The following is a 12097-nucleotide window of genomic DNA, read 5'->3' as shown; positions in this document are numbered from 1 at the left end:
CACCATTAGTAATACAGGACCAACAGAACACTGAATTCTCCTGTGTCCGTAGGACCTCACTCAGACGACACACAGATGGGATCCTGGTTTTGTGTCCATATTCACACATCATGCTGCTGAGGCTGAAGTTTCATAAGGAGGAAGCGGCCTGCCTAAGCTATCTTCCACGGTAGGTTCTAAACCTTTGGCAGAGCACAGCTAGATGCATTTGGCAGTCCTCCCTTCTGTGAGGACAAGAATAAGAGCAGGTCCCAACCAGGTGAGCAAGATGGAGTCCTCCCGCACGCTAACCAACTGGACCACGCTGCCAACCTCTCCAAAATAAGAGAGCATTTCAGTAATTGGATTTAATTTCTCACAATGAAAATTCTTCATGAGAATAGCAATTCTTCTAAGACTAGTAAATGCACTGCTTCTGATGGAACTACACTGAAGCAAAGAATTTGCAACAGAAGAACTAGAACACAGAAACAAGGAAAGTGAACGCTATTTATGATGCCCTATAAATTTCATGGTGGGGACAATGGGAAACCTGACTGGTGCGTCCCAAGAGTCATTACTCAGATGCAATGAATCCTAATTTCTGCAGACATGCTTTAGGATCCTACAGAGATGACACAGAGCTCTCTCCAAATGTGACCAGACCTCAACAGGTGTCACACGGCTTTGGAGCTTTCTGGATGCACAGAACAGCAAGAAGTGTCTGTGGACTACTATCCAGAAACAAAGCTATTTCAGTTCATAAAGTGAGGTTGTAAAGACAAGCAGATCTCTACAGCCTACCAAACTTAATCTTTCAAGAAGTCCCAGAGAGCACTACTAACGAGAATAAATATATACCTACTTCACAGAGGTAGCAATTCAAGTATGAAGAAAAGGAGTTAAGAATATGAAAAGTACAATAGATTAATACAGACAGTGCAGGCAGGGTAACAGCAAGAAGCAGCTCGGAGCAGTTTTCACATCTCAGTAGTTCAGTCACGGTCACGTTTTTGTAGGCGTGACAGAAAATGCATTTTAGAGAGGGTTTCAGAGGAGGAAAATGAGTTTGTGTTATAGATACTCATGTCCAGGACATGCAGCTTATATCTGAGATGACACAGATGAAGGAGGCAAATGTAGGTTGACTCCCTGTCAGATGTGAAGTGACAGAACCCGTTAGTGGCAGCATTCTGAAGGGATGCAAAACAGGCAGTAACCAAAGCCACGAAAATGATGTTGCAGTAACTGAGAAGCAAAATCAGTGACAACTTTGATGAGAACTCAGAAGTATGTACAGACAGGAAAAGCTGTTATGCAGGCAGCATTAGCAAGACTTCAGTAGACTGGATGGGAGGTCAGAGGAAGAAGAATTGTGAGCTGAAAGGAAACCCCAGATTACTCCTTGAAATGACAAAACAGCACAGTATCTGGAAGGGAGAGTTGTGGGAGCCCTCAAACAGACTAATAGTTCCAGGCAATGTTTTGTTTAAGGCAAAACAATGATGGCAGAAATGCACTGAGATCGTAGGTTGGACAAAAGTTGATGGATGTTGAGAGCAGAAGCAGATCTACAACACTTCACTTGACTTTAGTAACTCCATGTAATATTTAGATTTGCCTAGACAACCACGTAACAATTCCACAGAGGCTGGGCTTTACATTGTGAACCAAAGACTGAAGTCATCAGTATTTTTATTCTCTTAGAGCTACATTGCCTGCCACAGATTACCCGAGCAATTATCCGCATCTCATTTTGTTTCCCACTAGTTAAATATCAGTTTAGAGCAGCGGTTGCACCTCAGCACGTTTCCAGCAACAAGGTTTCTACTGTTGCCTTTTCAATGCTTTTCTCTACTCAGTGTTCCAACTGCTCTCATGAACACAAGCTCTCATTTGCATGACACTTGCGTGTTTTGATAGCTAACACCAAAGGCTGGAACTTCTGCTCTGTCAGTATGCACTGGTTTGAAGCACTTGTTGGATCGTGCAATAGGAATCTGAAGACTGAATGAGAAAGCAGAACTCTGTTTTCTGCATTTCTGCCTTTATCCTCATTACTTTAAATATCAACTGTGTCAAGTAAACATACAATTACTCCCCTAAATGCTTTTGTTTTCCTGCAATTGATCACACACTCTGAGTTAAAAGCCTTGTCAGTCCTTGCTATTTATCAAGCTTGCCGATAGAAGAACACAATCACAGACAAAACCACAGACACAGACACTAATCAACAACATTCCATTGCGCCACAAATGAGAAATGCCAAGAGATCTACCTCACTCTGTCCTGCTCCTTACACAGCTCCCGTTTCACGAGCACACATGCACACAGACAGCAGGCAGACAACAATATACAGAGATAACGAATGGGTCTCTAGTGTTTCAGATTTACCTACAACCGTGTCCTTCCATCAGAACTTTAAGAGTGTTTTGCTTCTGGCACTAGCATTAGCAATCCCACAATAAAGACTGTTAAGAAAAATGTTGCTCAACATTAGAGATAGTTAGAAACAGAGTTTAAAAATTCTGGGTGCTTTCCAGGAGCACTCTGCAAATCACACACAAAGTACTATGTATTTCACAAACTCTGCATGATGTATCTGCTGCCAATGGGTTACGCAAGTCCGCAATGGAAAATAAAATAAAATGCAACGTATCTTGATGAAAAGAAGAATGCATACATCTAGTCTATCAAAGACACAAACTGAATTTGAAATAAAGCATATGCAATATGGAATGTGCATGATTGTGGGGGCTTAAAGGGGATGGGAAAGGGTTAAATGCTGATAAAGCTCCTACTGGTGAAAATAACGTTTTAATTTAATTTTATGTCCAGACTATCTGGACACAGTCTTCTCATTCCTACTGTGGGAAAATGGGAACAGGGAAAAAAAAAGTCCCTACTGAGGAGGCTCTATGCTTTCCCTATTCTTTCTCATTTTTTTCTTACTTGAAAAAAGCCTGTGATGACCTAAAGAAATTTACTAAACAAAATTGTGTCCACTGTTTTAAATCAGCTTTCTCCTTGGTCTCAAAACTGCATCTGTTCCATGTGCACTAAATTCAGCAGGAATATCATGTACAAGATGACTAAAATATCAGAGTCTGCAGTGAGGGACACCAATACATAAAAGCAAATACATAAGAAGGCATTTAAAATGTGAATATGTATGACTTGAAGCCACTGCTTTGTTGAGTTAAATTCTCTTTCAATGTTACAAGTCCAACTCTTTTCTGGATTAGTTTATGTAGTCCATACTAGTGCTAATTGTCCCAAATATGGTTTATTATTTAGCCTATCAAGTAAGGCTTTAAAGGAGTATTTTTATGTTCACCCTGTAACCTTACCTTGTAGGCAGCTTGTCTCATAAACTGCTTTGCAGGCTGCTTCCAAATAGCAGGCACTGTAATAACCCATCGTACTTCAGTATTTTCAAAGTCCGAGCCTGCTTGGTCACTGAGCTCCTAAATAAAGAGAAATTGAGGTGAATGTAAACTGATACCAACCTTTCAAGAATGCTCTACTGTGCCAACAGCCAGGATTAGGGCTGACACCTCCTGAAGGAGGCCTATAGAAAAGTTTACTGCTGAACATGAAATAGAAAAGATACTTATTCCAAAAGCAGCTCGTGCACTGCTGAATATTAGAGAATGTTTATATATGCTCTTAGTCATTGTGGGGGATTTGCAGCTAGTTTGAAGAATTCACGTTTGCATCTAGATTAATACAGAGAAAAATATTAGAAGTATTGATGAACATTATGTTTTACAATCCAGACTATTCAATGACTCCTTTATACAGCACTCACATGTAAATTAAACTTTTACAACTCGGTTAACACGGTAAAGTTACAGTTGAGGCCTTATAAAAAAATAAATCAACTGATTGCTCCTTGAAAATTTTTCTTTAAGCAAGCACTGAGGAGTAGTTTAGTTATTTCATTGTTCTTCCCCTCCCCATTAAAAAGAGGAAAGTCTGTACTGCATTTGCAAATTAGGTGATATACTGACATATTTTGGGACAGGTTCCAAGTAAAATGTCATTACCATATGTCCTATCTAAATCTCCACCCAAACAGGGAAAGCCTCATAAAGGTGAACAACAGGCCCTTAGAATGTGAAATATGTTTCTGCGTGTGCTGTGCCAAGGTGTCGTGTTTGCTTAGCTATACTGCAGTTTAAAAATCTGTGGTAGAAAAGAAGTACCTTTATACCGCCCAGGGCACTAGGAATGGACAGAGTACAGTCCTAAGCAACAGCATGAACTCACAAATTACAGGGATGTTTTATTAACACCAAGGAAGGATGCAGCCCAGAACAGGCAGCACAGCAAGTATGGGGGATTTGTATTCACTAAGAATTTCCCCAGGCAATGAATGCATGGGTACGAGTCTGTGACTGAATATTCAATGCAAAAATCTATCAGATAGTCTTAGGAAAGATAATTATTTTGAGTAGTAATGATATGATTGTTCCTCTATGGCCGTAAAGTCAGAAGAAATTAATCAAATTCAGAAAAGTAGGTTAGCTGTACATCAACAGGGCTATTTTCATGCAAGCACTGTTTGAGATTCTGATTTGGCCCAGAAACTACTACGTGTTGGCAGTATATAGTAGCACATCTGAAACTAATGCATAATAAATTCACATTTGGTTGTTTACACGAGACCTTAAATCTAAAAACTATTTATTGGAGACACGTATCTCACAAGGGAATAACAAATGCAATCTCGCGACCCAAGGATAATATTACAAGAAGCGAGTATTGTAACATTTCAAGCAGGAAATGGAAAATAAAATGTATTTTCCCATTTCCCTACCAACACCTGCAACAGTAGTTAAAAAAAAAAAAATTAGTGCAGTATAAAGAAGCAAATATACTGAACCTCTCAGTCAAACCAAGTACCCTACACAGATCATTGCAATAGTGAAATGACACTACTCCCATCATGTTAGCTAGCTTGTACTCCTCAGAAAGTCATCACTGTAGAGAGTGACACTGAGATTCAACTCACCAAATTGTAAATCAGCTTTTAATAATAACTCCAGCTCATCTGACTTCCCTACGATCAATCACTGAAAACAATGTCAGATTGGGAGGTGCCCATCCAGGTGTGTTTCACTGTGCTCACTCTGCAACACGAGCGAGAACCTTGAGAATGCAGAACTCTGAATCATCATGGCATCACAAGTGTGGGGGGCACGACCAGAATCCAGCCTCAAATTGAATTCTTGGCAAGTTAAAAATGCCGACTGAGTGAAACACAATCCAGCTCCTGCTGGATTTTTTAAGTTTTCTTTTCAAATCAACATTTTTAAAGATAAAAACAAAACAACAACAAAAAAGCAACACAATAACAGAAAAGTTTTATCCCAGTAAGAAGATATTCAGAATTTATTACTATTATTGAAACAAGTTTTCCCTGTGCAAGAGGAAATCACTGCAGGACTACTGTGAGCTCTTCACAGTCTCCAGCCTGCCTAGAGTTTCTACAGCTGCCTTGCTTTGTTTACATCAAATACAACTGAGGTCAAAGCTCAGCAAGGTTAGGAATGTTATGCTCACATTTATACTAGCTATAAATACAGAGAATTTAGATAAGGAAGCATTATTCTACCTTCAATGCCTGTTCCTTAAAAAATTGCAGAGCGTAAGCAAATATCTCAAGTGCTTTGACTTTTTTGCCATTTGCAGCTGTCAGGTCCGTCTCCATGGTAAGATTCTACATGAAAGAAAATAACTGGAAGTTATTCAAAGGAAAAGGTAAACATAAAATTAATTCTCACTGCTTGAGGAAAGGGAATTCTTCTTTATCCACCTGGCTAGGAAAAAGTGACAAAATTGTTCTGAAGAGGATCTAACTCATCACTTGAATTTCCTGGAGTATTACATTTGCTGTTTATTTTAAACTTTGGCTTTAAACACCTACCATGTCTAAAAATAACTGCAGGCAGAGAGAGTAATACAGAATAAATATTAAATAATTACAATAAAATGCATCTGTAATTAATTGCAGCAAAGCTGCATGCGAAAGATATTCCATCCCAGTTGTGAGTTAAAAGCATGTGTTTTTGGCTTCCCACCAAGACATGAAACCAGCAAACACCCACCTCAATACAGAACGTACTGGCCAGGACTCAAAATGGTTTAGTGGAAAGATCAAAATATAATCAGTAGGAATAATGTCAAATTAACAACATGATTTCCACTTGCAGTTACTATAGAGAACTCTGGGCAAATTTGTTCTCGTGGACAAGAGTTCACTGTGGCTCTTATATTCCATTTCTGCTCTCTGAATAAATTTCCTAAAACAAACTGACCTCATGCACAGTCCCTGCACAGCTAAGCATTTCACCCAGGAAAAGCAGGGATGCAGATACTGAGCTTCTGAGGTCTACAATGAATATGAGCAAAATACCCTTGCCAAATGCGTCAAGAAGCAAAATGAATTGGAATATGCTAACTGACATTTTCATTTACTTCATTTACTCTCTGAACAGACCTGCTTCATATCCAGCTCATAATCTTTAGGCAAAATCCAGCACTCTCCACAGCAAAATGATCTGAGCAGCAAATGCAGAATTATCCAAGAGCATTAGTTATTACTTACACTAGTGGTATGTAGCTTCATCTTAAACTTCTCAAAATACAACCAGTGCTTTGATTCACTGGGATCCAAGTCATGGTAGAAATCTCTCGCTGCATACCCGAAGCTATGAAACTTTCTTTCAGGTGTTAAGAGGATAGTAGTTGGTGTCTTCTGGTTGGATACGCCTGGATCTCCACCTTCCCATCGTCTGTTCAACAAGTGAAAGAGCTTCGATAAGTGATATTAATGCTTAGAGCAGAAGAAAAATTCGTATACTCTTACAAAAAAAGTGGTAGAATATCGCACATAACTGCTTTCCCCTCCAAATATTTTTACGTTGATCCTTATAATACCAAAACAAGTGAGCTTATTTACATTCAAGAAAAGAGGAATGCAAGTTTCATTTCTGACCATTCAGTAATTGTTACAGACAGTTGTCTAATTTTTAAGGACACAATCACACAGTATGCCTTTGATTTGAACAGAGATTCCCTACGGTAAGTTGCAAACAGTTAAGAAGAGAACAGCATTACACCTAAATCTTCAAACTAAACATAGATAAGCAATAAATACAATATGGAAAAGAGAGTTCTCTAATAACACTAAGAATGAAATCCCAAATTGTGAAAATGAATGGCCTATCCACTTATCAATCAGATTCCATGAATGCTCGCTCGTAAGGGATATTTTCCCCCATTTTTAATTGAGGATCTATTTCAGTCATCTGAACAGCACCATGGAGAAGTCAATTAAATCCCTGCTTCTGTCACAGAACGCTCTCTGACACTCAGCAAGTCACTTAAACCAAAGCCCGTTCACATGCTTCACTTCTTGGATGCCTGAAACACTGAAGACATGCCTGCAGGCGCTGAGCTCCCTTTGTTGCACACTCTATTCACCTTTATTCCCCTTTAAACATCTAAATGGTAGTAAAAATTTCAGATTAAAAAAAAAGTTGGTCTGTGAAAAATAAAGCAGGCTCCCTCAACCTCACAACCACCCGCTACAATCATGAAAATAAGTATCCTATCTTATCAGGATCCTACAGGCATCTTCAGGAAGACCTACTAGGCACAAAGGTAGGACATGAAGGCAACATAATGCTTGTTTCGCAGATCGGGTAAGGAAATAAATAACACTGAATATAGGAAGACCCTCTGTTCTTTGTGTTAAATGCAGAAGGAATTTAGGAGTGGAAAAGTAACAAGATCATAAAGTAAAGATCTGTACCACAGAGAGCTGTGAGCATTCTGCTTTTCTTCTGACATCTCCACTACCAAAAAAGCAGAAGGGAAGAACAAGAAACTCTCATTACTGTTCCCCTCTGCCCCACACACAAGTACTTTCACCATGGGAAACAAACACTTACCAGACAACATTATCCTAAAAAAACACCAGTGGAAAAACTGCTTTATGCTATCAGCCATAATCACAGCGCAGCTCAAAAAGGAACCAAGATCACAAAGGCAATTGCATTCATTACTAAAACACATGTTGATTACTTTTTTCTAAAGATAGAAAAACATGCTGTCATAACATACTACTGCCAAAGTCCCTGTTCTGAAGTACAAAATGATTGCTTTGTTCTACAGCTCTTGTTTACATGACATGTGAAGATTATGTAGAAGTATTATTTTTTTTTTCCATTTGAACCAATTGAATCAACTGAAAATTAATTGACCTCAAGATCAAGCAGACCACTGACACAGAAAAATTCAGTCTTAACCAAGCAATAAGCAGCCAGGAACAGGATCTTATAAACTGCCAGGAAGCTTTAAGACCATGCAACGGGATCAAACAGAGCAAAATACGGCCCTTTTTGAACCAGCAGCAGTGATGGCAGGGAATCTTCCAGCATGGAGAGCAATCCCACTGATCTGAAAGCAGAAACAGTCTGACAAAAAGTGGAATGTTTTTCACCTTCACCCACTTGGAAAAACTTTGCTCAACCTCACCGGTGCTGCTGCTCAGCCCCACACCTACTGTCAGCCAGGAAGGGCTCTGCTGCAGGGCACTGCTTGCAAACCTTGGCTAGAACATACCTGGGCAATTCCAACACCAGTGAGCATGTCTTACAGCAAGCACATGGTTCCACTGCTAATAAGCAGGGGTCCCACAGCCCAGAAGCAGAAAGCACTGCCTTTTCCACCAGCACGTTACATCCCACGCAACCAAGGCACAGAGAGGAGACAAACTGCTATCATTTTCACTTGGAATCATTAATGATTCATTGTGAGTCACTGGTGGGAAATTCCATAAATAGGACGTGTACTTAGCTGCCAGCTAATAACAATGCCTCTTTACTTCTCTTTATGGCTAGGCACGTTTTCTCTTCCTGGAATAAATACTTACAATATTTAAATGAAAACAAACCCATGCTCTGTAGTACGGGCTGAAATCTTCAAAACCATCTCGAGCATTAGGTGCTCACTACTGGGCGTGTTTCTAATGGAGATTAGACACTGTAACTGCTCAGCAAGTGCTGAGGTTCTCAGCCCATGTTACTGACAAAAGAACAGGAAGCCTGACATCACCATTTGCAGCTAGAGCTTTCGAAATATTCCTGCATGACATCTTTTCTGGAAAGAAGCAGCTGCAGCCAGAGGTATGTGCACACTAATCTGACTGCTGCACTCCTCAGGGGGAAGCCCACCTTCAGCCCACTTAATGGGAGCTTCTTCCAATGCCACCAGCAGGGCTTCAGCTTGCAGTTTTCTTCCATGGGTTTGATACAGTCAAAATAATGGTAATAATGCTCTTGGGGAAAACAGTGGAAATGTCTGTGAAGAGCACGACGTAGTACAGGCCAGCAGTAGTATAAAAGCAATAGGGGAGGTTATCTTCTCAAAGCAGGGTCAGAGCTAAAAACCTATTCAAGCAGAACCCAACTTAGATTTCTCCCTACATGCAGGTATGAGACCAGATCCTAGGCTGTATGTGGAGCAGCTCAACAGAGCAGCACAGACCAGTTTATAGTCACTCAAGATCTGCCTGTATATTAAAGGTGAAAAGTGACAAAAGCAAAGTTTCTGTGGCAAGGATCGTAAGGTTACACGAAGGTTAGAGAAATGCCCTTCCTTACACAGGAATCTGGCTAAGAGAGGGAAAAAAGAGTGCTCCTTGCAGAGAGATGAGAATTTGATCTGGAGCTGCAGCATAACAGCCAGGGAAGCAAAGCAGCAGGGTCATCATGGAGAGCTGGATGCCTCCAGGAGTGTGCACGCAGCAGAAAGGCAAGCACATGTCTGCCAAGAGTCAAACAGGGAAGAAAAAGAGAGAAAAGACTGAAGCTTGGAGTTATATTGAAGAAAGACTGCATGCTCCCTCCTACCAAAGATAGCCTTCAACTTCAGAATCCCATACATTTTTCAATTTATTTTTTTTTCCATTTGTGAAATATTTAAATTCAGTTTGCTGCTAATTAACGAGCCGCTAAAACATTTACAATTACATAGAAGTGCATATAAATCAACAGGAGTTTTTCCACAACTGGGCAAGACCTCATTTATTCCCTTCAAATGAGAAGTTTTTAATGGGTTTGACAGCACGGAGCAGTCCTTCATTGCAGCTCTGGCACTGCCTATTGCAGCCACGGGCAGACTGCCCATACACAGGTACTCTCAGTCTCAAGGTAGGCAGAAAACAGCCCTCGCTGTCACACAGCCTTATATTCTATAGCAAGAACTTGAAGGTAGCCACAATTGTTGTGAGGAAAGAATTGGCAGGCATGAAATATTGCCTAAAATTAATAAAACTAATGTTATCAAGGCTAAGGCATTCATCCATCACCTAGAAACATGCGCCCACTCCAAATATATGCTTTAGTCCACTTGGGGATCCTCACACATTTAAGGGTAAGCATGTGGTTAAAGACCTTTCTTAGGTCAATTCCTTAAGTCTGAAATCACAACCATACTGCTGTTATCACATGAGAAAAAAAATAGAGTTTCAAGGCATATGAAGTAAAATGCCAGTTAAGATCTGGAATATGCATGCTGTCCATATAGCACCTACATTTCAACATTTCAGTCAACAGCTAAAATCTTGAATCCAAAGGGTTCGAGGGACATTCATAAAAGCAGAAGTTGTTATACATCGTAACATAGCCACAGAAATCATAGGAACAACGTGATATGTAAGATTTAGGATTGCTCAGCTACAGCTTCGGAGATGATACACACGGGCTCTGACTCCACCGCCCGGTAACCTGGCAGCAAAACGTGGCCCATCCTTTGACTTCCAGCACCACGCAGCTTCCTGTGCCATCAGCAGAACATCATATGGACTGGATGCAAAAAAGCCCTTGAAGCGTTACTCATCCTTATAAAAAATGGCAGGCATCTTTGCCACCGTACTGCCATTCCGAGACAGCATTTCCCATCACCCAGTTGTGTCAGATCTCTCTGAAATACTTTGCAACCACACGCAAGGTGACTGTGCAGACTGACTGCACAACAAATTCTGCCTGCTGGGATTTACAGACTGGCATTCAGCTAGCAGCTGCACTTAGAAAAATTACAGTATATCATACTGGACTTCAGCAAGTTTGTCTTTTTGCCCTTTCCTTTTCAGTATTACAGTGTAGCAATAATACATCACCTCCTGCTACAACAGCAGGTTTTCTTTTTTTATAACTTCTGTGCCTTTCCTCATACATACCTTTTTCATGCCTGAAATTATCTATACTTTGGCCTTGTTACAATATAGGCATTTCAAATATACTTTAATAAGAATTATATAGGCTTTTAGCTATTAAAAAGTCAGAAAAAAATTATCAGCAACACTATAGAAAGGGATTGTGGCACAACTCCTTCAGATACCTCTCTCCCATAATATTTTTGCATTTGTGATTGCATTAGACTTACACATATCAGAACAATAAAGGGAAAAAAATACATCAGATTATATTGATTTAAGGGAGAAATAAGATTAAAAAAAAAAACCACAAGAAAATGTAACTCTTAAATTTTGTCCCTTACATACACACAATACAGGAGAGATTTCACATCAAATCCTGATTTTCAAATTTATGCCATTTATTTGCCAGCTTCCCAGTACCACCGGTTCATTACTGAGGACGCGAGTGAAATTTAATGCTAAAAATCAGCCAGATCACCACCAGATTCTAGGTGCAAGTGACTAACTGATTCAAGCAGATGGGCAGCTGCAGGCAACATATCCATTTGCACTGAGCTGCATTTCATTCACTACTGCCATCCTGCTTCTAAGATGTTGTCTATCCAGAAATGCTGGAGAAATTTAAAACGAATCAACTAGCTTGCATGATGCTCTCAGATCCCACAAAAGAAGTTACCACTCCCTTGATCTGCCATAGAGTTGCTCATGCATCTAAATCCAATTAAATCCGAAGAAGCCATTAACATCTTAATTCTTCTATGAAAACTGGACGTACATGCCTATGGTATTACCTCACGACAACATCGATGGTAAGGGTGCTTTCTACTAACATGGCTTTGCCACATTCTGAATGCACCAGACACCTCGAGTATTTCCTTAAGTGCAGAG

The 12097-nt window shown here is 40.0% G+C and overlaps 1 protein-coding gene across 2 annotated transcripts in view; it reads right to left on the bottom strand.

The window, feature by feature from the left end:
- HSPA12A (heat shock protein family A (Hsp70) member 12A) overlaps positions 1–12097 on the bottom strand; it is a 50434-nt gene that overhangs the window by 23352 nt on the left and 14985 nt on the right. For both annotated transcript variants that reach the window (XM_021398301.1, XM_021398300.1), the window contains exons 4-6: positions 6593–6779; positions 5600–5704; positions 3330–3446 (exon numbers count right to left, since the gene is read on the bottom strand). In XM_021398301.1, the coding sequence (XP_021253976.1) occupies positions 3330–3446; positions 5600–5704; positions 6593–6779 (409 nt within the window). The remainder of the gene's footprint in view (positions 1–3329; positions 3447–5599; positions 5705–6592; positions 6780–12097) is intronic.

Source organism: Numida meleagris, chromosome 5, assembly GCF_002078875.1.
Source record: "Numida meleagris isolate 19003 breed g44 Domestic line chromosome 5, NumMel1.0, whole genome shotgun sequence".
In the NCBI taxonomy this organism is placed as follows: Eukaryota; Metazoa; Chordata; class Aves; order Galliformes; family Numididae; genus Numida; species Numida meleagris.
Note: the sequence above shows the minus strand (reverse complement) of the source record. Positions and strands in the feature narration are given on the sequence as shown.